General features: G+C 45.0%; 2 protein-coding genes across 8 annotated transcripts; both read left to right on the top strand.

Moving 5' to 3' along the window:
* CDK2 (cyclin dependent kinase 2) lies at positions 55–5,624 on the top strand. Of its 2 annotated transcripts, XM_013963900.1 has the most exons (8): positions 55–409; positions 1,138–1,215; positions 1,333–1,453; positions 2,092–2,262; positions 2,714–2,815; positions 3,483–3,626; positions 3,930–4,133; positions 4,397–5,624. In XM_013963900.1, the coding sequence occupies exons 1-8, from the start codon at positions 294–296 to the stop codon at positions 4,499–4,501; spliced, it is 1,041 nt and encodes a 346-aa protein (XP_013819354.1). In that variant the 5' UTR covers positions 55–293; the 3' UTR covers positions 4,502–5,624.
* On the top strand, positions 6,841–22,522 carry RAB5B (RAB5B, member RAS oncogene family). Of its 6 annotated transcripts, none has more exons than XM_018048098.1 (8): positions 6,853–6,931; positions 8,159–8,217; positions 9,607–9,726; positions 17,050–17,311; positions 18,406–18,557; positions 18,828–18,950; positions 19,502–19,595; positions 19,914–22,522. In XM_018048098.1, exons 4-8 carry the CDS (start codon positions 17,149–17,151, stop codon positions 20,027–20,029), a joined length of 648 nt encoding a protein of 215 aa, XP_017903587.1. In that variant the 5' UTR covers positions 6,853–6,931; positions 8,159–8,217; positions 9,607–9,726; positions 17,050–17,148; the 3' UTR covers positions 20,030–22,522. The 6 variants fall into 6 exon arrangements, with proteins under 6 accessions (XP_017903592.1, XP_017903587.1, XP_017903588.1 ...); XM_018048101.1 differs by having other exon boundaries at positions 6,864–6,957; XM_018048099.1 differs by lacking the exon at positions 9,607–9,726.

Here is a 24,026-nt window from a genome sequence, read left to right as displayed (position 1 = left end):
GCCCCGCCCTCTCTGACGTAGACCAATAGGAAGATCTGAGGGAGGAGCCAGGGAAACGCGGGAAGGAGAGGCGGGGCTTCTGGTGGCGGTAGGGAACTAGAGGGGGGAGGCGGCAATATTGTTTCAAGTTGGACAAATTGACAAGAGCTAGAGATACACTACGTTCCATCCCGACCTCGGGTCGCGGTGCTGGGCCCTGTTTCCCTCCTCGGCCCCCGAGAGCTGGGTGCCGTTTTCTGCAGGTTCCCAGGCCCCAGCTCCAGGGCCGGGCTGACCCGACTCGCTAGCGCTTCATGGAGAACTTCCAAAAAGTGGAAAAGATCGGAGAGGGCACGTACGGAGTTGTGTACAAAGCCAAAAACAAGTTGACGGGAGAAGTGGTGGCGCTTAAAAAAATCCGCCTGGACACGTGAGTGGCCTCTGTACCCGGGACTCCTGACTCGGGAGCTCCTTGAGTGCCCCCCACCCCCACCGCAACAGGCGGGTAGCCTTCCAGGGACCGGAAGGTAGCAGGGAGGGAAGTCTTTTGAAGTGGAGAGGTGGGTTGAAGGACGAGTAGAGGGTTTCCCGGTGGAGACTATAGGGTAGTGTAGAATCCATGGGAAATTTCCTCCCCAAAGGCGGGCGATGTCCCCAAATGTACAGTCAGAAAGTGTCAGGAAGAGGAAGGAGCCTTTTGAGATGGGATCCAGGACTCCCCGACGAGGAGATGGGTTTTGTGATAAGTGGTAAAGAGCACCCTTATAAATGACTAGACCAGCCCTCAGTGCCCCAACCCCACCCGCATCTTAGAATTCTCTCTTTCAAAAGAATGGCAGTTGAACCTTACTGGCACCTCTAGAGAGGCTGGGTGTTGTTACTTCCACACACACACACTTTTCCCCCTTTTAACTTCTCCTTCACCAAGAGGCTTTGCTAACCTAACCCTGGGCAAAGAAGATATGATGATCTTAATGGGTCTAAAAAGACACTCCTGTCCATCCATGATTTAACCCCTGAAGCACCCTTTCTCTCACTTAATTAGGGGATGCTGGGTTGGTGGGGGCTGGGGGTGGGGTGGGGGGAATGACTGTACTGCTGAGGGAAAAGGAATATTTGTAACCACATTCCCATCTCTGCTTTCTCAACTTCTCCAAGTGAGACAGAGGGTGTACCCAGTACTGCCATACGAGAGATCTCTCTGCTTAAGGAGCTTAATCACCCTAATATTGTCAAGTAAGTATGTATCTGGGAGGTGGGAGGTGCTCTGACAGTAAAGGAGAATGTCTTCTGTTTGTATTGTCTGGGCCTTTCTCTCCCTCACCTGTATTCCTGGACCTCCCCCTTCCCTAGGCTGCTGGATGTCATTCACACAGAAAACAAACTCTACCTTGTTTTTGAGTTTCTGCACCAGGATCTCAAGAAATTCATGGATGCCTCTGCACTCACTGGCATTCCTCTTCCGCTCATAAAGGTACTCCTCATCAACTCCTCCCCAACATGGGCATTTTTTGGGAGTCCGGACTGAAGGCAGGCAGTGTTGATTTATCTTGGTTTCCTTCCCAGCCCTCACCGCCCCTTACACTCACACACGCACACACCTTTTCTTGTGGCTCTTTCACTGCTCATTATGCTTTTAACCCTAGGGCTGGGCAGGGGAATCAAAGAAGTTGAAACTCTAGTAAGTCAACTTAGCATCTCAGGTGGAAGGTTCTTGAGATGAAACTCGGATAAATGGGACTGGGGGGTACTTGGTAGATGCCTCCAGAAAGCCCTTCCACCTGTTTGATGGGAGAAATAGCCAGTGAGTCTCTGTTGTCCATTTTTCTGGGTTCCTTACTCCGGAAGCTACTTTCGATCAACCAACAAACATCCAACACACATTTATTGAACACTTTCAATGTGCTGGTCCACGATATGGAACATAAATGCAAAACTGAATGAGACCTGATCTTATCCTCAATGGGTTGACAGTCCAACTGGAGAAATAGCTTGAAAACATATAATTACAATTTAACTAGTAAAGGCTTTAGTAGAACTTTGGAGTTACAGAGGAGACCCTAATCTGCTCACGGTGGTGGAAAAACAGAGTCTTTTCTCTCCCCTTGTCAGAGCTACTTGTTCCAGCTGCTCCAGGGCCTAGCTTTCTGCCACTCTCATCGGGTCCTGCACCGAGACCTTAAACCTCAGAATCTGCTTATCAACGCAGATGGGTCCATCAAGCTAGCAGACTTCGGACTAGCCAGAGCTTTTGGGGTCCCTGTTCGTACTTATACCCACGAGGTGAGTCCTCCTCTGCATGTCTTCTCTGAACTTCCTGGGAGGTGTTAACAAGGACATTCATAGAGTTTTTAGTAACGATCTGGCCAGCAGTTTCTCACTAGATGGAAAGTATTTCTGACACCACAAGAGGTCTTAGAGTATGCACAGAATTCATATATTCATAGATACCGAGCCAGGAGACAGGTGGAAGGCATGAAATTTAAAATTATGACAATTTGCCTCAAGTTTTCCAAGAAGGTTGCAAATTGGGGGTTCAGAATATATGTTCCCCAGAACCATGGATTAGGCTAACTCTGGGCTAAGAAGTTGTACCCAGTTATTTTACTTAGGGGCAATGAGAGTAAAGGGAAGGATGGAGGGATAGAAGTTGCTTGTGAAGAAATTGAGTTAGCAGAATAGTGTTTAGGAACTGACGTGTGGATATCTTCATGTCCTGTACTCTTTTCCTCAGGTGGTGACTCTGTGGTACCGAGCACCGGAAATCCTTCTGGGCTGCAAATACTACTCCACAGCAGTGGACATATGGAGCCTCGGTTGCATCTTTGCTGAGATGGTATGGAGGCATGCCCATGGTCTACTCAGCCCACTCCTTCCCACACTCAAGAACAACAGAACTGTTTCTTGGCCCAGACCCATGGTCCTTCTCTTATCACAGGGTTCTTCCTTTAGAGTAGCACAAAGGGGGTCATGGAGAAAGGAGAGGGCTGTCATCCCTGATGTCAACCACAATGTTAGGATAGCCTCAAACAGCTTAGCATCCAGTATACAAAGCTTATCTCCAAACTGAGCTAAATCATTTCTGCAACTGTGCTAGCTTTAGCCTACATATATTTGGGAAAATAAGTTCCATTTAGCATCTCCTTCATTTGCCTATAGACCTTATTTTAGGGCATCAGGAAGTGGTGAGGCCAGCTGTATTCACCTTATCCACACCTTTTATTTAAACTGCAGACATGTCCCCCCCTCAACCTCTGGCTTTTCAGATTGAAGGATCCCTGAGGCCCAGCCTTATAAGGGAGCTCTCATTCCCTTTAATACAACAGTGGAGTGAGCTGAGTTTTCAAATCAAGTCAGCAGTATGTTTTATGGTCCCTTATCTGGGTTGTATCTGGGGGCATGGAGACCATTAGCCCATATATATAACATGCATTTATCCCCCAGTGCAATACTTTACAATTGCCCATATACGTCTCTCAATTCATCAAAAAATATTTGTTAAGCACCTAGTGTGTACCCAGCACCATGCTAGGTGCTGTGGGGAACACAGAAGAAATGGAAGACACAGTCTCTGCCCGCTGTGCTCCTATCTAGAAGTGGCTGCATCACAAGGAGGGGGGATGACCGCAGTGTCTACCCCATACCCCGTGAGTGGCTTGACATCCCTTTGCTACATGTCAGTGGCACCCCAGACATTCATCCCCTCCCAGCCCCACCCAGCCTTGGGGATCTGCAAAGCCATGGTTGGGGGAAGGAAGGAGGGGGTGAGGAGGCAGATGAAGGGACTTCATTGTCTCAGGTTCTGTGTGATTGACCCCATGAAAGACCCTGGGGAGGGAGTCATGGGGCCCTACTGACCTTCTACTGCCTGTGGGAACCTCCATTATCCTTTGGGCAGTTCTGATTGACGTCAATGTCGGTCTTGGCCTTTCCTCTTTCCCCATTTTCAGGTGACCCGCCGGGCCCTATTCCCCGGAGATTCTGAGATCGACCAACTCTTCCGGATCTTTCGGACCCTGGGAACCCCAGATGAGGTGGTTTGGCCAGGAGTTACTTCTATGCCTGATTATAAGCCAAGTTTCCCCAAGTGGGCCAGGCAGGATTTTAGCAAAGTGGTGCCTCCCCTGGATGAAGATGGACGGAGCTTGTTATCGGTGAGACTAGGGAGTGGGCATCCATTTCCTCTTGTTCCCTCCCCCAGGGCAGGGTTTTTCTAGCATGAAGGAAGAATGAGGCCCTGGACTCCTGGTCTCAGCATTTCCCTTGTCTCTGCTTCCCTCTTGTTGGTGTACCCATTAGATACAGGGAGGAGGAAATGGGAACTCAGGGTGAAAGGAATTCTGTTTCCCAGTTTCTCAATACCTGCTGCCCATTTGGTCCATTACCACATTACTGAAGTCAGCATCTCTCCCTCCAGCAAATGCTGCACTACGACCCTAACAAGCGGATTTCAGCCAAGGCAGCTTTGGCTCACCCCTTCTTCCAAGATGTGACCAAGCCAGTACCTCACCTTCGACTCTGATCGCCTTCTCAAGCCCGTACCCCCAGTATCACCCTCTTTCCAGTGTGAGTGTGATCTGGCTCAGCCCGGGCACTTAGCTCACTGATCTTGTCTGGTTGCCTTAGCACTCACCTGCCCCTCTTACCCAGTCCACTCTGGAGTGATGGGGTGGAGGGAAGAAATAGGTGGAAATGAAAGGACGCTTCAGTATTAGATGCACTTAAGTCAGCCTCCACTACCCTCTCTCTCTCCTCTTAGTTGTTGCTTAAGAGGGCTGGTATTTTAAAAAAAGAAAGAAAGAAAAAAAGACTTTCTCCTCCGTCCACATAGGTTTCCCATCCCAGTCTCTGAAAGCCCCACTATTATTATTTTCTGTATCTGGGATGATAAAGACCCCAAGCCTCCAGAGCCACTGTGTAAGGCCAACTTATAGCAGTGGGGGCTAAGTTGGAACCTTTGAAAACCAAGCAAAACAAAAACATTATGGAGGGGCCTGTTTCAAAGAATTAGGTTAAAAAAAAAGAGATCCAACTGGTTTATACCCTAGTTTTAGTGTTTCATCTCACCTAACATCTGGGAGACTCAAGACTCCCAGTCTCTGTGGTCCCAGAGGGGCTGCAGTAGAAATGATGGCTCCTAGGCTTCTTGCCTGTCCCTCCTATGGGCAAGATGTGTCTAGGAGGCTCTGGGACAGGGACTGTGCTTCACCTTGGCCTTATGAGGCAAGTGAAAGGTGTTTGAATTTTTCTCTTTTTAAGATTCTTAAGGTGCTAGGTGCCATCTTCCTCTGAAGGCCACCCTGTAAAAGTTAAGGTTGAAACATCATTTTGAGAATTCTGACACTTAGGGCTGTGACTGAGTGGGGACATTGGGGAAAAAATATTTCTTTAAAAGAAGGATGAACAATTATATTTATATTTCAGGTTATAGTAGTTTTTTAAGTGGGAATGGGTGGGGATTTGTTGCCATGTGCACCTTGGGGTTTGTAATGCAAATATGTTGTGTTTTTTTAAAAAAAACCTTTTTTTTCTTTTTATGATTTTGTCTCTCTTCTCCCACCTTTTGTCCTTGAGTGTTCTTGCTGTTAATATTATTTGTAATTTAGTTTGCAACTGATTAAAAAAAAGTTCCTAGTTTTACAGTTCATCTCTTTCCGCTTTTGTGTATTTATTGAAAGAATGGTGTGAGAGAGAATATGGATGTGTGTATGTGATAATAGATTTAAGACCCCTCTTAATCTGTCTGAGCACGGCTTCCCACCTCACTCCATTTCGACCTCTGTGATGCAGTGGACAGTGTACGGGTGGGCGAAGCGGGAATTATTGCCCCCATTTTACGGCTGAGGAAAGTGAAGTTTATGCATTTCCTACTTCACTTTCCCCTAAACCTGCGCGTCTCACCACCCTACCCACCACCTATATCACACACACACATACATACAAGGCTCCAGTTCGAGATTTGCAATGTTTGTTAGGGCTCAGGAGCAGCACTACGTTGGAAGTGAGCTCCAAGGGAATTCGCATTGACGCTGCGTTTCCCAATAAGTTTGCCTTTTTTTCTTTTCTTTTTGCATATTACAGAGTTTTTCAAATATATTTATTCATATTTACATATGATTCTGAATGTATCAACCGTCTGTACGAAAATTATTGTAAAGGGGCTAAAGCCTCTCCAAACTACCAGTTCTTGGACCTGCCACTGTCTCAACTCACCAGAAAACATCTCAGACTGCCTGAGGGCCACCCCCGAAATTCCTGTGCTCTGAGGCCCCAACTAAAAGGAGGAAGCACCGACGTGAAGGCTGCCTTAAATTCCCAAGCTCCGGGTCCTTAGGAGAGGTATTTCCCTTCACGCCCGCGAATTTGTCATCGAAGGCGGGGCGCTGGAGGTAGCCCCCACCAATCCCCGGGGGAGGGGCGAAGGTCAGTAGCGGCGTTCCTAAGGCCTCTTTCACCCCCGCCTTGCCTGCCATTCAAGTCCCGACTTTTCGCAGTACTGGTTGAAGTTTCACTTTGACCCGCCTCCATCGCTCACCTGATTAGATGTTTATAAATTAAAAGGCGGGGTCATGAGGGCATCGAGATTTTATTGGTTAAAGTATACGCCTATCAACGGGGTGCCGCCCGCTAGTTTGAGGTGCTCGCCCTTTAGTGGCTCCTCACCTCGTCCATCTTCAAGGTTTCCCTCACTGTATTGGTCTGGGGTCTCGCCTATCCAGTCCTTCGCTCGTACTCGTTGGTGACAGCGCCGAAAGAGTCCCGCCTTTCTCCAGAAGATTGGCGGATTAGCACGCAGAGAGCCCACCCTTGACGGTAGGCGGGTAGTCGTGCAATTGGCTGGGGCCCCGCCCCAGGGCGAGGAGGAGGAGGAGGGGCAGGAGGGTTTGGTTGAGCTGCAGCTGTTTGTCTGTTCGACACAGGCTTGGGCCCGACGGGGGAGACGGAGCCCCAGGTACCGGGCTGATGGAGCCCGCAAGGGTAGGGGCGGAGGCACCCCGGAGAGGAAAGCGGCCTGGCCTGAGGGCAGAGGAGGGTCTGGGCCTCCGCGAGGGGTTAGAATGGCCCACCGGAGAGGGGAGAAGGGGACCAGGCCCCGGCAGGCCTAATGGGGGCGCTGAGGAGGGGGCCGGGCGGGCTGGGAGCCCGAAGTTGGTGAGTCGGGGAGGCGGCCGGGAGGTTTTGGCGGCTGGGCTGTGGACCGGCGCAGGAGGCCCGGGGCTCCTGTGCGGGCAGGGGCAGGCCTCAGTGAGCGGCGCCGAAGAGGGAGGAGCTGGGGGAAAGGGACTGGGCGGCGGGTGAGGTAAGTCATTCGCCGGGAGGTGAGGAGGGGTCAAACCCGACGTCCAGGCCCCGAGGGGAACCGGGGCGGGACTCTCGAGAGCTCTCTTTGGAAGGGTGAGGGAAGGGCTCTTAAAACTGGGTAAGAGGCATTCTTTTCAGGCAAAGTGGCTATTATAAAAATAACTAGGGTGCCCCAGAGTTGAGCCGAGAGGGATTTGGGCTCAGTGTGGGAGAACTGACACAAGCGAAGAAAGCTTTCCTAATCTAGAAGACTCAGGTAGCCGGACTGGTGGAAGCAGGGCCACGAATCAGTGATGGGAGCTTCTGGGAATGCTGAAGGGTGGGCTGGGGGCCTTGGGTTTTGCGAGTACTCGCGCTTTTGTTCCCATTGGTGTGGAGATGTGGCAAGTTGAAGTTTTCTGGTACTCTCAGGGTAGACAAGTGAAGACAAACTGGTTTTTTTTCTGTGACTGTTGGCAGTTCCCAACTCAGCCCCTACTCTCTCCCTTGGCCTCAAGCTGGTTTAGGCTGCAGTCTCGGTGTTTCTTACCTCCTGTTTCATGTCCTGTGAAAAAGCTAAGAAGTAGGGTTTGGGGGATGTTTGTTCCTTTCTTTCCTGCTTAATAATATGGTCTATATTGGGGAACATATCTCTCACCTGGAAGTGGGGAATCAGTGATTCATTTTCTGCTTAGGTATCCCCAACCATCCAGAGATCTTCTGACTATAGTTGGTGAAACTTTTGTGGTACTTAGACTTGGGTATTTCCCAGGCAGGTAATGATTATGTGGAATCAAGCCTGGAAATATGAGGTGATATCACAGAGGAAGGGATTTGGGGAAGAGAGAAATTCCATTTCAGAAGGTTGGCATCACCCGTTCTTTGTCTACTTCTTCAGGAGCCGGGGTTTCTGAGCTATTAGAAAGCTGGGTCAAACAGAGGCACTCGGGGAAGGAGGTGAGTAGAGAAAAGGAAGATGGATTTCTAAGACCCAGAGGTCCCTTCCTCCCATATATTTTTAACAGTCTACTGACCTCCTTAGTTCCCCCCATAGATTGGAGCGTATTGGATTTTCCCTTATTATACTTCCTCCTTTTTCCATTTTATACCACTGTATTTTATAACTACTTTCTTTTTAATTAGAAAAGTGGTATGTACATCTTAAAATATTCAGGTTTTATGGAAGTGTAAAAAGTGTAAAACCTCCCACATATACCCCACTCGTTTCATCCAGAAAGGTCAGAGATAAGAGACAGCAGATCAAACTAATCTTACTTCACTTTGGGCAATGTGCCACCAAAGGCAATTCTGTTTTCATGTTCCCACCATGCACTGGCTTCTCCTTTCCAGTTTTCCCTTCTGGGATGATACTCTGTTATTTATTGTGCTTCTTTTACAGTTCATTCTGTCTTGCTTTTATCAAATTCAGACAAGTAGAGAGCTGTACTCTGGGTTATCCCTTCACATTCTTAAACAGACACACACACCCGACTTGTGCACTAGGTATCCTAAGGAAATGCCCAAATAGATGGCCAAAATGTCTTTCTCTTTTATGGGCAGGAAAGAAAAGTTAAAGTGGATCATTTTGTTTGGGAAAATTATTGGCATCTTTGCTAAAGTGAGGAATTTGAGATTTCTGTCCTGTGGTTCATGGTCTCTGCATGTTCAAATTATATGACTCTCCCTTCATTATCCCCAAAGAAGATGGTGGTTCTTCTAAAGGGCCTCTGTGTCTGTCTTTCTATAGTGATATGAGAAGCTTGCAAATTTTTCTGGCTTTGAAATTGGTTTTCCTCTAAACCTCAACACAGCTGGGACATTTTTTTACACCACCTTATTAATTGAATTTGTCCTTACTGGCTTTAGAAGCCCTGTGATGTGCCCAGCCTTTCTACAGTGCCCTTGGAAACCTTGATTGTTGTCCCTCCAGAAGCTTTTATTTTCTCTTCTACAAAGCCAGTTCTAGGGAAATTGTGTAGATGTGTATGTGTTTTAAATCCTCACTAGGCTTTGCCATTTCCTGCATCCTGATGATATCCTGTCCCTTTTTTTTTTTTTTGTCCCTTTCTTCTATACATCTCTTCTTATCTTTTCTACCTTCCCCTTAATCAAAGCCTACTTTCAAGAAAAATGATCTAAAATTGCTCCACATTAGGGTGTAAATAACTGATAATCATTTAAAGTATTAATCCTCCTGAGAGTTTTTGCTTTTTAAAGAGGGAGTTAAAGAATGAAAATTATCAGTATAGAATTTCAAACATAGATCTGGAGTTACAAAAATATATTTGGAGAAGAGGAGTTTCCCATTGCCCTTGAAGTCATACCTCATCCCTTCTTTTTGCCCAGGAGCAAGGATTGCTCTTTTACAGTTGCTTGTCTGTGCTCACTGATATGAATTTGACTTATGAGGGGACATAGGTATGAGAAGCAAGTGCCTGCTCCCTAATCCTACGGCATTTCAGATTGGTAAGTAATAACCAAAGTGTGAGACAGTGCATTTAAATTAAGGAAATGCAACAGCCTGGTTGGAGGAGGGATACCTTAAAACCCTACACAATACACTCCCACTTCCCAAAAGAGTGTTTTAGGAAAGATTTAGTCATTGACTGAACAGTAACTGAGCTGAGCAAAAAGCCACCCAGGTGAGCAAAGTGTGTGCAGATTCTAGATCAGGTTGTAGTTTCTGTTGAGGGGCAGAAACCTTTTCAGAGGTATGATTTTTTATTTTTCCTTTTTTAAAACTTAAGTTTCTCAAGTTTAGGAATTAATGGAGATATTGAACCAAAGTGTTTTTTAACACTTAACATTAACTGAAGATTCAGAAAACTTTGTTTTTAACCATAGTTGCCTCAGTGTTACAGTGGGAGGGCTGCATATTTGATGTGATTAGGCCATCTGAAGCATAGTAACGGGTGACAGGAAAAGCAGTTAGCCCATGTGAGTTGCAACAGTACCTTGTGGGCTGGGTCCCAAGAGGGCCCTCTATCCAGGGGAGATGACAAACAGGCGAGAGAGCAATTTGGCCTATTAAAAACATTCCCAAATGGAAATAAGATTCTATCCAGATGGCACAGAAGGGGAGGAGTAGATGGAGGAAGCAAGCTGGATTGCTTTGACATTAATGAACACCTACTAGGGACCCTGACATTGTGCTTTGCTCTGGAGATTGAAAATGACATAAAAAATGGTCACTCTTTTTGAGAAGTTCTTAGTTTAGCAGAGCAGACAGATACAATTAAACAATGTAGTAAATGTTGTGATAAGAATGCAGTCATTTTTATTTTTTGACCATGCCACGTGGCTTGTGGGATCTTAGTTCCCCTACCAGAGATTGAACCTGGGCCCAGGCAGTGAAGGCCCTGAATCCTAATCACAGGACCACCAGGGAATTCCCAAGAATGTAGTCTTAATACTATGGGATTCCAGAGGAAGGAATGGTGAATTCTCTTGGGGTGAGAGAGTATGCAGTTTCACAGAGAATGTGACGTTTGAGTTTGTCCTTAAAACATACATTAGGCGTTTTCTAGGCAGACAAAGTGGAAAAAGGCATTCCAGTCTTTCCTAGGTCAATATGAGGGACTTTGCAGTACCATGCTGATAGGAGATTAAGTGTGCTTTTTGGCTTTTGGGGAAATATAAGGGAGAGGATTGGAGAAGGAACTGGCAACGCACTGCAGTATTCTTGCCTGGGAAATCGCATGGACATAGAAACCTGGTAGGCTACACAGAGTCAAACACAACTGGAGCTACTGAACAGCAAGGGAGAGGGTAAAGGGAAGTGGAAAAACTCTTTTAAGCCCATGACTCATTGGTTAACATTGGATCAGCACAATGAGCCAAGTAGTGAACTTCAGTTTAAGATTTTGGTAACTTAGGGTCTAAACAAAGTTGGAGAGTTGAAGACACTTACTAGCTTCTGTGCTGTCTTCTCTATTCAGTAAATCTCACATTAATCCCACAGCCCGTTGAATTCTGCAGAAATTACCACTTCTTTCCCTAGTGCCCACCATTGAATTGCTCCTATTTCAGCTGTCCTGGCAGGGGCTGGTCAAGACCTTTTAGAGAAGCATAGTAGTAAGTGATTGCTTCTATCAGAAGGATAAGGGACTAGATTCTAGTTCCCAGGGAAGGCCTGGGGCTTCCTAACTTGTTTTCAGTCCCAAAGGAAGTACTTATCCAAAGTGTATAGAGGCAGAAATTATCCAGTCTAAGCTCTTGTTCCTGTCCTGGTACTTACTTTGAATTTCAGTTCAGGGTTCAGCATCTCCTGCTTCCTTAAGTGGTATAGTGATATTATAGGAGCAAGAGTGTCTTACTAGGAGTACTTGCTAGAAGGATATTTGCTACTAATCTGTTGTGTGATAGCTGGCTGTATGGGCAAGTTGGTTGATTTTATTTGCCTCAGTTTCCTCACTGTAAAGTACAGATTGGACTAGATGACTTCTAAACTGCTTCTCATCTGCAAAACTGAATTCATAAGGCTAACATAAGGGAGGGAGCTAGACTCCAGTGGCTCTTTACCTGAAACTCAGTCTCTATTGATAGATGACAGACTTCTGGAGGCATCCATTATATGTAGTTGGGCTTCCCAGGTGGCTCAAATGGTAAAGAATCCGCCTGCAATACAGGAGACCCAGGTTCAATCACTGGGTTGGGAAGATCCCCTGGAAAAGGAAATGGCAACCTACTGCAGTATTCTTGCTTAGAGGATTCCATGGACATGGACAAAGGATCCTGGCAGGCTACAGTCCATGGGGTCACAAAGAGACACTACTGAGTGACTAACACACACATCATATGTAGTGACATAGGAACTCAAAGTTACCAAGTGGGAAGGGATCTGAGGAATGGAGTCCTGCCCTACTAGGCATCAACAAGCTAAGCAACCTTTCCCTTTGTGTCTGTGTGTGTTTTTTTTTTTTTTGCCACACTGCTTGTGGGATCTTGGTTCCCCAACCAGGGATCAAACTCTTGCCCCCCCCTTGCAGTGAAAGCTCAGAGTGTTAACCACTGGACCTCCAGGGAAGTCCCTTAGAAAGCTTTCCTATTCATATTTTCCTCTGCTGGGAGAGCTACCTACACTAAAGAACTTGCCCCTCATTCTCCACCTCCCCCTTCTCCAGTGGACTGATGACAGTTCAGTTCAGTTCAGTCGCGTCCAACTCTTTGCGACCCCATGAATCGCAGCATGCCCGGCCTCCCTGTCCATCACCAACTCCCAGAGTTCACTCAGACTCACGTCCGTTGAGTCAGTGATGCCATCCAGCCATCTCATCCTCTGTCGTCCCCTTCTCCTTCTGCCCCCAATCCCTCCCAGCATCAGAGTCTTTTCCAATGAGTCAACTCTTCACATGAGGTGGCCAAAGTACTGGAGTTTCAGCTTTAGCATCATTCCTTCCAAAGAAATCCCAGGGCTGATCTCCTTCAGAATGGATTGGTTGGATCTCCTTGCAGACTGATGACAGAGTCAAGCCTTAATCCTCCTTAGTCATTTGATAAGCCATTCTTGTGGAGCTGGATTCTGAGGGAAGTTAAGTCATTCTCATCTGAACTGAAAGGGCTGAAGGGAAGAAAAATCTCCTCCTCGCTTTCTTGCCTCAGGTTTGAAGGTAATAATCATCACACCACCTGACTGGCTGTGTTTTGTTTTTTTGCCTTCGGTTGGGTCGTTTGCCCGCTGTCAATTGTCAGCCAAAAAAATCATCACCGGGATAGGGGAGAAATCAATTGAATCTTATGTGTATTATTCCATTTCTGTACCCCTGATCTTTCAAGAGTCTAGCTGTTTCATAGGAAACATGATACTCTTATTAACAAGCTGGGATTAAAGATGAAGGCACAGAGATGGGCAGCCAGTCAGTTACTGTGAACAGAGGAGATAGGACAGTCTTGAGCTGAAACGCTGGAGTGGGAGATAGTCTTTCCTAACCCAGTAGTTACTAATCTCTGACAGTTCAAGAAAGTTTGCTCATTGACTGTGGCTTGACTTACCATCTGTTGGGGTTAGTGACGAAGGGCATTTCAACCCAAGTGTCTGTGACTGTTTCCTACCTTTTTTTTTTTTTTCCTGCCCATGCCATGCAACTTGCAGGTCACTGACCAGGGATTGAACCCAGGCCACGGCAGTGAAAGCATGGAGTCCTAACCACTGGACCGCCAGGGAATTCCCAACTGTTTCCTATCTTCACACTTCCAACTCCTACTGTTTTCCCAGGCCTAGAAAGATGTGTCTGCCAGTGAGAATTCAGTTCACTCTAACTTAGTGTTCTGCCCCTTGGATCACTTGCTTTGAAATGTGAGGAAGTAAGTCAAAGAATCTAGTCACTTTTCCTGTTGTTTCTTAAGAGTATAGTATATGTGTATCAACCTAAAGGAAACTTGATCAGTTTATCATCTGTAGGTTTTTTTCTCCCTATCATTTCATCTGTTTTCAAGTGTAGAGTTATAATGGCCTATCCTCTTTAACTATGAAACAATGTATATGAAGTATTACATAAATATATTTTTAAAAATAATCCTCACATATGCTGAGAAACTGTATAAAGAAACATGTTTCTTAAATGTACCCAGAACTTTGAATTCAAATTCTGCCTTTTATTATTTTCCCCTATTATCCTTCCTACTCCACCCCCAGATCCTCATAGATAAGGAAGCTGAAGCTCAGAAAGGTAAAAGGAGTGAGTGGCCTAGGATCACAGTGGGTTAATTGACAAAGCAGAGACTAAAACTAAGGCTTGCCTGATTCCAGAGCCCTTACCACTGCAGAACTGCCTCTGTCGACTTTAGCATTCCATTTTCATAATTGCTCCATAACTTCAGTAGGAGGATTAGAAAACCTCTGACCCCTGGAGAGCTATATTCAGCCCTCATCGTAATTTCACCTGGAAGTGCTTTTGTAGGCCAGCCAGAGATTAGACTTCTACTAACCCATCTTTCAGTGGCAGGCCTCTCGAAAGCAGTGTTTGTTGAACTTTTTTTTTTTTTTTGATCATGGCTCAAAAAAAAGTTTTTTTACATCAAAATTGTGTGTGTACATACAACCACAAGTGAAGCATTTTCACAAAATGATTCTCGTGTTTATTATTTGCATGCCACATGGTAATTTTTTTCTTTTTTTTTTTAATATACTGATCATGATCCACCAAGCGATTTCAAGATTACTACTTGGCTTACAGCATAGAAACACTGCTCTAAAGGTTTGAGGATGAAAAGAGCTAAAGAACTGTGACTAGTAGTTAAGAAGCTAATTACTACTAATTCTTGCAGTTGCAGTATGGTTCCCAGAATTTTGGATTTAACAGACAAATTAAATTTAAGGGTTTCTGTTTTTCCACATAAGTATATTTAGAAAGCTTACTACTGACTAGCAACACCATTATTTATTTCAAAAAAAAGTTATGTAGGAAACTTTAAATATATATGTGTATATTTCCTGTTAATAAAAATAGATTTATGTAGAATAAAAATATCTGAGTTCTTTACATACCATTTTCCTTAGTCTCATTCTCCCTAGAGGGAAGTAACCACTGTTAACAGATGAGCATGTATCTTTCCATACCATTTTATTTGTAGAATTTTGCTTTGTTTATAGAAATAGAATCAGCCGAGTGTTTTGCTTTTTTTTTAAATTGAACTGTAGGTCTTAGAGGCTTATCCATGCAATAAATACATATTTACCTTTGAGAGAAAATTGATACTAAGAAGTTAGAAATCGTGTTATAAAGGATACTCTTAAATTGAATAAATTTAGCTTTGTGAAAAACTTGCTGTATCATTTTTATTTTAATCATTTCATCATAAACCAGTGAAAGGTTCATCACAAAGTAGCACGTATATATCTGAATTCTTAGGACTCATTGACCTGGGGGACTGCAAAATACCCAGTAGGATCAGAGTAATTTTATACAGTCCTGTCTTAATCTAGTCTAGCTGAGACTTTTCTGGGCTTTCTCATTTCTATCTCATTTCCCTGTTAACTTCTTCTACTTTTTTTTTTCTTTTTTTGCTCTACCTCCTTCATATGATGGCTGCTCTTTAGGATTATATTGATAACAACTAATATTGAGATGTCCTTTAATATATTAAACTGATTATTTCTGTGAATCAGGGCCACTAAATAATACCTGTCTTACTATTTATCAGCTCTATATTAAACACATGTTTCACTTAATCCTTAGGGCTATTCTATGGGATAGGTATTTTTTCCATTTTATAAAGGTAGAAGGTAAGGCTCAGGAAGAGAAATTTTCTTGATGTCATATTAATAATGATGAGTCACTTAATATTCATGGATATAGTACCTTTTGTTAAGTATTTATGTTCTTTATATGTATTATTGCATTTAGTCCTCACAACACCTTTTGAAGTAGGTGCTCATAGACTGTTATCCCATTTTATAGATGAGGAAACAAATGCACAGGTAAATTTAGTAGTTTGTCCAAAAGTTCATAGCTAGTAAGCAGAACTAAAATGAATCCAGTGAACTGGACTCCACAGCTTTTGTTCCTCTGTGCTTCTTTCTGTATGGCTTTTCTATCCTTTCCATGTTTACTAATATTGCAGATATTTTTAACCCTGATTTGATCCCAAAGTAATTATTTTTTCACTATATATGTCACAGAATATGATGTTTATAGAGTCACTAGAATCAGCCTTGGAGAAGGGAAACATCAATTTGAACCAGCAAAGTACAATCCAAGCAGTGCTTAGTTTTGGGATGAGGTGGTTTTGCATGTTCTGATCATGCTAACGCTTCTTTGAATCTCATAGTTCTTTTCCCCTCAGAATCAGGATGATGAAATATAGTCAGGTTTGGATAATTAGACACTCAAAGTCCCAACTTCTCTCTGTCTCCTCTGCACCACCAGCTTTCCTAGCCACTTAGAAGGTAGAGAAGGTGGTTCAGTTATATTCTTTCATCAAGTATTTATTGCTTGAAGACTTATTCCTGTGCCATCTTCTGGAGATTTCTGCATGTGTACACCTTCTTTCTCTGCTTTGGAGGGCTACAGCTGTTAGGGCTTTTCAGTGTGGAGAGTAGTCTTATCCCTAGGCATCAAGAAGAGAGCTGCAAGTTGAGAGTAAATCAAGCCTACTGACTCAGACTTGATAGATTTTCAGACTCAGAGGGGTGGCAGAAGCAAAGGGAAAGAGTTAACAGTGAATGTAGTCTGTTTCTCTGTTACCTTTGAGCAAAAATGAGAAAGGATAGATTTTTCTGGTAGTTGGATCCTGGTTTGATTATCAGAAATGTCAGTTTTCAGAAATGGTCATGTATGAAGGATGTAGAACCAGAAGCTATCCCTTTGCTCTTTAGAGGGATGACTGTTACCTACACCCCTAGAGTGAATTTCTCATTTTGAAGGCTAGAAAAAAGGGGATGGTAAAAAAGGGACAGCACCAGGACACCAAAGAGATAGTAGTGATCTGGGGTACTTTCTGGTGGACCTGGGTGTTCTTTAGGCCAACTAAATGTTGATCGATTTGCTATTCCTTGAAGACCTGGTGGGGATGAGTGGGAGATTAGAGACTACTCTCACACGGTTTTTAGTCTCTCTGTTGCAGCACACTCTACTCTAAATGCTATTCTTATTTCTTGATCCCCACTCTTAACCACCAAGTGCCAGGTGCATGGGACCCTCTCAGTGGTGTAAGCTTTTAATGGTGGATGATTATAAGACTTAAGTCCTGATTGGAGCAAAGAAATGAAGAGATTCTGTCCTTTCTTTTAAAACATGAATGCCGTTGTCATGGCCCTGTGTTTAATTTTACCCGCTTTTTCTCTTGCAGAATTGTTGAAGCCTGGACGTCCCCTCCCCTCCCCCTCCCCCCTCTGCCGCTTTGTGGCATCCCCCTCCCTCCACCCTTTCCCACTCTGATAATCTAGCCATGACTAGCAGAAGCACAGCCAGGCCCAATGGGCAGCCCCAGGCCAGCAAAATATGCCAGTTCAAACTGGTCCTGCTGGGTGAATCTGCAGTGGGGAAATCTAGCCTGGTATTACGTTTTGTCAAAGGGCAGTTCCACGAGTACCAGGAGAGCACCATTGGAGGTAAGTACTTCAGGGAGAGAAGAGATTAGTGTTTAGAAGGGCTATTGAAGGGAGATCTAGGGATCTGATTATGCCACCGGCCCTCTTAGCTCCCTGTAATGGAAATCTTTTATGAAACAAAAAAATTGCCAAAATGCCCCCAAACAGGTCTCTGTTCATCCTCTTCCTAGAAGAAAGTTAGAAAGGTTGGCCTTTGAGCACCAAAAAAACACTTTTTAAAAAAATCTCAGACTATTTTCCTCTTCCTGCTCTCATCTTAATGCCAGTGAAGTTCAGTTGAGGTTCATCTTGAGCAGGGTTGATTTGGGGCAGTGGCTCATAATCAGAGGTGTACATCTGAGACTCCTGGGGAGCATGCTGGGCCCTGCCTCAGACTGGCTGATTAGTTTCGGAAGGAGGGTGAGATTGGTGGCAGTATAGATGTGTATGTTTGGAAAAGCTCCTTAGATCTTTGATGCACACATCTGGTAAAGCAGAGGTTAGAACTAAATACAAAAGATAAATATGCGTTTCCTACCTTGGCTACCTTCTGTCTACCACTATCCCGAAATAGGGTGCTAATTCAACATGAGAACTCCCCACATTTCTCCTTCTCCACTTTTATTACTTACCTTGGAAATACATTCTTAGATCAGCAGAAGTGATATAAAAAAGTAATAGCCAGATAATATAATGGTGGGGCCTCACATCAGGCTTTAAAATCTTCTAATCAGTTCTTGATGTGACTTTTATCTGAAGCTTATTGTCTCTCATTATCTCTTAATCTATTTTGGTTAGAAAAGTGTTGACTCTGGTATTAAAGCTGGTTCTTTCTAGCCCTCAGAGTTTACCATGGCGCCCCCATTCCTTAGCTGGAAAGACTTCTCGCAGGAAGGATTTAGCCAAGAGCAGGCTTAATTCTGGTGCCAGGACCCAAAGGAAAATGCTAAACCTTTCCAGGGTATAAGGAGGAGAACGCTAAACCTTTTCCTGTAGCTGAACGGCCTGGGTAGTGACTGGTCTTAGACTGACAGTGGAGATATTTTGAAGGAAGGTGGGATGTTCCAGTGCATTCTCCCACTTACGCCAACTTTCCTCTGTTCTCTCATTCATAGCGGCCTTCCTTACCCAGTCTGTTTGTCTAGATGACACGACAGTCAAGTTTGAGATCTGGGACACAGCTGGGCAGGAGCGATACCATAGCTTGGCCCCCATGTACTACAGAGGTGCCCAAGCTGCCATTGTGGTTTATGACATTACTAATCAGGTAAGTGGGCTGAGAAGATTGTCCTTGCTTTTATTTATAGGAATTAAATTAGGTGGGGGAGAGAAAACCGGTTCTTGAAATAGCAAAATAAGAATACAAATTATGCTTCCAAGTGTTGAGAAGACAGAGGTAATGAATTACCAGAAACAGATGGTTTCAGTGAGTAACGGCTGCTTAGAAGAGGTGAGTTTTGAGATTGGACTTTGAAGGTGATAGCCCTAGATTGGCAGTCTTTCCAGCCTACCCATTCTCATCCTTGTGTTTTCCTAGGAAACCTTCGCCCGAGCGAAGACATGGGTAAAAGAACTACAGCGACAGGCCAGTCCTAGCATCGTTATTGCCCTGGCAGGGAACAAAGCCGACCTGGCCAACAAGCGCATGGTGGAGTATGAAGTAAGCTGGCCACCAAGTCCTTCCTGACACACTCCCTCTATGCTTGGGACCTCTTTTTTCCAAACCGGCCCTCTCTGAAAACCTCATCTGAGGACATTCATCATCTCATTCCCCAGTTCTTCACCAAGTTAAATACAGCAGCACTGTGACCCTAATGCCAGCCAGGAGATTTTAGAGGAGTCAGAAGAAAATTCCAGAGCAGAGGGGTAGGGGAGTACCAGTACCAGCTGTGGGGGTACCAGTGTGAAAAGAGGAAGGAGGGAGCAATTGAATTTGAGGTAAGGGACTCAAGTGTCAGAACCCAAAAGCCCCTAACCAACTTACCTTCTTCCCTGTAATTAAGTTTCCTGACATCTGTTTGTTGGATTAAGTGGTGGAGACCATGGGATATTCCCTGAGGGAGTCATCACCAAATTATGGGTCCAGGGGCAGCTGGCTCAGAGGGGAGGGAACCTAGGATGTTGCCTAGCTCCAGTGCTACATGGGAGTGGAAAGGCTGTACTTTGTCCCTGCCCTACAGTCTGAGTACCAGTATACCCCACCCCTTGCAGGAGGCCCAGGCGTATGCAGATGACAACAGCTTATTGTTTATGGAGACTTCAGCCAAGACAGCTATGAACGTGAACGATCTCTTCCTGGCAATAGGTAAGGTCAGAGCAGCCTGAGGTCTTCCTGTTGTTTTTCCCTTGCCTCTAGGCAAGATCACTAACCCAGGTCATAAGGATAAATGGGAGTGTCTCCCTTTATGAAAACTTTAGGTGTTAAAATACTATAACTTTCCATTGTGACCTCCATCCTTTCGTTGCAGCTTGAGCCCCCTCATCTTCAATGTTGTTTGCAATGAACCCTCCCCTCTTGAGAACATTCTTTTAGTCTCTCACATTTCCCCTTTCCCCCAATAGTCTTTTTTAGGGAGATGAGTAAAATCTACCATACTTTGTTCCCTTCTGTTTTTATCTCTAGCTAAGAAGTTGCCAAAGAGTGAACCCCAGAATCTAGGGGGTGCAGCAGGCCGAAGCCGGGGTGTGGATCTTCACGAGCAGTCCCAGCAGAACAAGAGCCAGTGTTGTAGCAACTGAGGGGTTGGCTAGCAGCAAACAAGTATGGAGCTAGCACGAGAGCTAAGAAATAACCTCCATCCCCACCCCTCAGCACACAGCCCCTACGGTAACAGCACACTGAGCCCTGGCTCCCAAGGGCTGCCTCTTGACAGCTCCGTCATGGCACTTTTTAACGCTTCAGCAACAACACCAGGCAGCTGTTGCCACTGGCCTCCTACCCCTACTCTGGGGCTTGGGGGTCTGATCCCCGAGGACTTACCTTCCAAAACAAACTTTCTTCACTTTGTATTATAGGTGCAAGACAGTGACGTACTCATCTTTCCTCCTCCTCCTCCTGCCCATTTTTTCAGAAAATTTTTTTTTGGTCTCCTGCCCCTTCCCCTTCTGCTTTTGGTCAGTTTCTGTTCTTGATCTCCTTTTCCTCCTCTCCCCAGGATGGAGAAGGTGGTGAACCCAGGAACTGAGGAAGGTTTCCAGTTCAGTCACATTAAGGGCCTTGGGGGAAAGTAAGGCTCAGAGCAGGGGAGAGTAAGGAAACATTGCCTTTTTGTTTTTGTTTGGTTGGAGTTTCTCATATTTGAAAGCACTGCAGCGTCCATGAGTTGGCCTTGTGGAGGGTTTTTCTAGGTAGAGGTGGGAATGGGACGGCCAGCTCCCGGGCACCAGGTTGGAGTCTTGCTATTGGCTGACTGGGCAGAAGTGGAAGGGGTGGAGAGGCAGTGTCATCTGTGGCTCATAGAACTCTTCCAAGGCCTATTTTCCCCTCACCCAGCTTCTTAGTAGCTTCTCCCCCATAATGGGGGAGATTCTGGACCCCAGAGTCCTCCAAAGAATCTTCACTGGTTGCCTGCCTCTTTGGCTCTGCTGTGATCTAAATGGAGGAGGGACCAGTTTCTGATACCCATCCTCTGACTTAGGCATTTTTTTCTCTCTGGCCTTCAGATGGCCTCAGCCCCAGCCACCATATCCCCCTGCAGTTTGCACTTTAATTGATGGTAGTTCAGTTTTGATACTTGTTTAATGGGTGGTTTGGTTGATTTACTTGCCCTCTTTTTAATTAAGTGGAATCCAGTGTGTATATGAGATTTGAGGAGGGGCTGCAGAGAACCATACCGGTGGCAGCTAGTCAAGCCCAGTCTCAACTGCTAGCTTCCTCTAATTCCTACTTCACCTATATTCTTGCCAACCTAACTCTTGGGTATAGGTTTACCTTTCCTGGGAAATTAACTGAGCAACTGGAGAGCAGTCTCAGGATAGCATAGGCCACCCACTGTAGGGGAGTGAAGAAGAGTCCAGCCAGAGGGAGGAGTTTTCTGTGCTTTTCCAGGGTTCCCAATGAATTTGATCCACCCATTACCGTGTCTTTTCTACTTCCCTGTAAATAGGTATGATCTTTATTCCCACTGTACAGTCTGTTCTGACCCCCTACCTCCCATCAGGCCCGATTTCTTTTCTCCTTTGTTAGTATCTTCAGTTTACCATGCTTACTGCCCCAAACTCATCCCCCATGCAGCCAGTGGTTTAATCCACATACCACTAGGGAATTGTACCACAGAGGTCTACCTGTGGCCCCTCATAACACCTGTTCCTGTGGACAGGGAATGACTGGCACTCAAGGTCCCTCACGACTGTCTCACATCAACAGAGGACATTGGTCCTTTCTAAATCTCTAGCCTCTCTCCACGTCCCTCATCAAGTATTTTAGGATGTCTTTGGGAAGCCATTAAGGCAAGAGAGAACTCTAAATTCCTTCTTGTTCTACCTTAGAATTTTGGGGAAATTGGGGGAAACAAGATAGGAGAGGCCATAGTGAACTAGGATTGGAGCCGTTCTACCCTTTGGGCTTGTAGACTGCTTTCTGTCCCAGAGCAGCTGAGAAATCCATGACGCTGAGATTCTGAAGGACTGAGCTTAGGTTCTTCCACTTATGCCTCAATTCCCTTCCTTTCCCCGGGGCAGCCTTAGTTCCCACGGCCCTGAAACGCATATTCTCCCCCTGTTTTCCCAGCACCCATTAGCCCCCTGAAGCACCCAGTGTGTCCTTAGGAGTGGAAGAACTAGGATGGCTCACATACGTTCCTTAGAAATGAAGTTCTTTGTGCAGTTTTCCCCATGGAGCAGGAGTGAAGACGTTTCATTGCCTTGGGGCTGGGAAACCATTTCTCCAGGCTTCTTCTCCCCTCCACTGCCCCCCTTAGGAACAGGATTGGCCTTAACTTAAGGGCCTGTCTGCTGCCTTCCTTCTACTTTCTAGCAGCTCTTCTGCTTTTCTTTGAGCTCTGGTGGGCTTGGGGAATCTGAGTTTTTATTTCCCAGCTCTTCATTTTTTCTTCTGATCAGTTTGTTTTTTTTAAGGGGGGGTTATCTTTTGTTTCTTTTTTTTTTGCCTTTAAGAAAGCATTTGCCTTTTTCCCCTTTTCTTCCTCTCCCAACATAACAATCGTGGTAACAGAATGCGACTGCTGATTTACCGATGTATTTAATGTAAGTAAAAAAGGAGAAAAAAAGGTGTATTGGAGTGTTGCTGCTGCTTCTTTTTTTTTTTTTTTTGGTTATTTCTCTAATACTAGAAATTTGCAAGGGCAACCCAATAATGTTTTACTGAACCAGAAACACACCTTCCTTTGCATCTTGGTGCATGCGTGTGTAAGTACATGCTAAGTTGTTTGAGTCGTGTCCAACTTTGTGACCCAATGGACTGTAGCCTGCCAGGCTCCTCTGTCCATGGGATTCTGCAGGCAAGAATACTGGAGTGGGTTGCTATGCCCTCCTCCAGGGGATCTTTACCACCAGGGATTGAACCCATCTCTGTTATGTCTCTTGCATTGCAGGCAATTCTTTACTGCTAAGCCACCAAGGAAGCCCTGCATCTTGGTAACTCCTCATTACTCATCTTTCCTTGAATAGTGAGATAATCCAGTTTGTAAAATAGCCCCTTTACTGCTGTTTAATCACTGTTCCCAAGCCATTAGAGAGCTCATCAAATCTGTCCCTAGCTTAGTTTTTTAGGCTATCCTTACAGAATGTATATATGGAAGGGGGTGGTCATCTATGTTTGGACCTACGGGCAGACAGTTGATGAGACTGGAGGGAGAGGTGGTGTTTGTGAATACTTTTTAAGTATTATGCAAAAATTTATGTGCACCTCTCTAGGGAGAGGGCCCACTGCCTTAATTAGTATCTCAAAGGGGTCCATGACCTAAAGAAATTTTTTTAAAAATCACTGAATTAACATTGTTGATTGATCATGTGACTTCTACCCCAACAGGAAAATTTCAGCAGGAAATTTTACTCCTTTTCTACTGTATTCTTGAAGCTCTGACCCTCACAGTCTAAGTGGAAGTGGTCGGGGAGACTGATAGAAAAAATTAGGTGTGGTTGCAGGAAGAGTTTTACATTCCAAAGAATCTGAAGGACAGAAAAGACAGCCTGGAATTCAGTCCCACCTCTGACAGTTTATTAACTATGGCCTTAGTCAAGTTACTTAGCTGTTCTCTGCCTCAGTTTCCTCTGTAAAATGAAAATTTTTGAGATGTAAAAGGTCAATTCTATAAAGCCTGTGTGTAGCTTTATGTAGGGTGACAGTTACAAGGCAGAAATCTCATCCCATGCCTTCAGATAATCCTTAACTGATTCCTCTGTATCCTTGGACTGAGCCTGTTTTTTAAGACTGGAAGGATAGGTTGGGTATCAGGCCTGTCTGATGATTAAATTGTACAGTTAAATTGGGAATCTCTTTTTTTTCCAAAAACCTTAGAGCCAAATTACCTTTTCACTGTCAGTTCCCCTTTCTTTATATTTCTTAGTATTCCACACCACCCCCACACGACTTATTCATTTTTAGTAAAAGCTCTTCTAGTTCAGTTTTGGAAAGAAGAAAGGGAAGGAGGGGAAATGATCTTCCAAAGTTAAAGTTGGGGAAAAAAAGTGAAAGTGTTGGTCGCTCAGTCGACGTTTAAAGTAAGGTTGTAACTCAGCCTTCTCACCTCTAGAGGGCAGTGTTGGGTACGTTTGC

This window comes from Capra hircus, chromosome 5, assembly GCF_001704415.2.
Source record: "Capra hircus breed San Clemente chromosome 5, ASM170441v1, whole genome shotgun sequence".
Lineage (NCBI taxonomy): Eukaryota > Metazoa > Chordata > Mammalia > Artiodactyla > Bovidae > Capra > Capra hircus.
The sequence above is the reverse complement of the archived record's forward strand: the minus strand, read 5'-3'. Positions and strand labels throughout refer to the sequence as shown.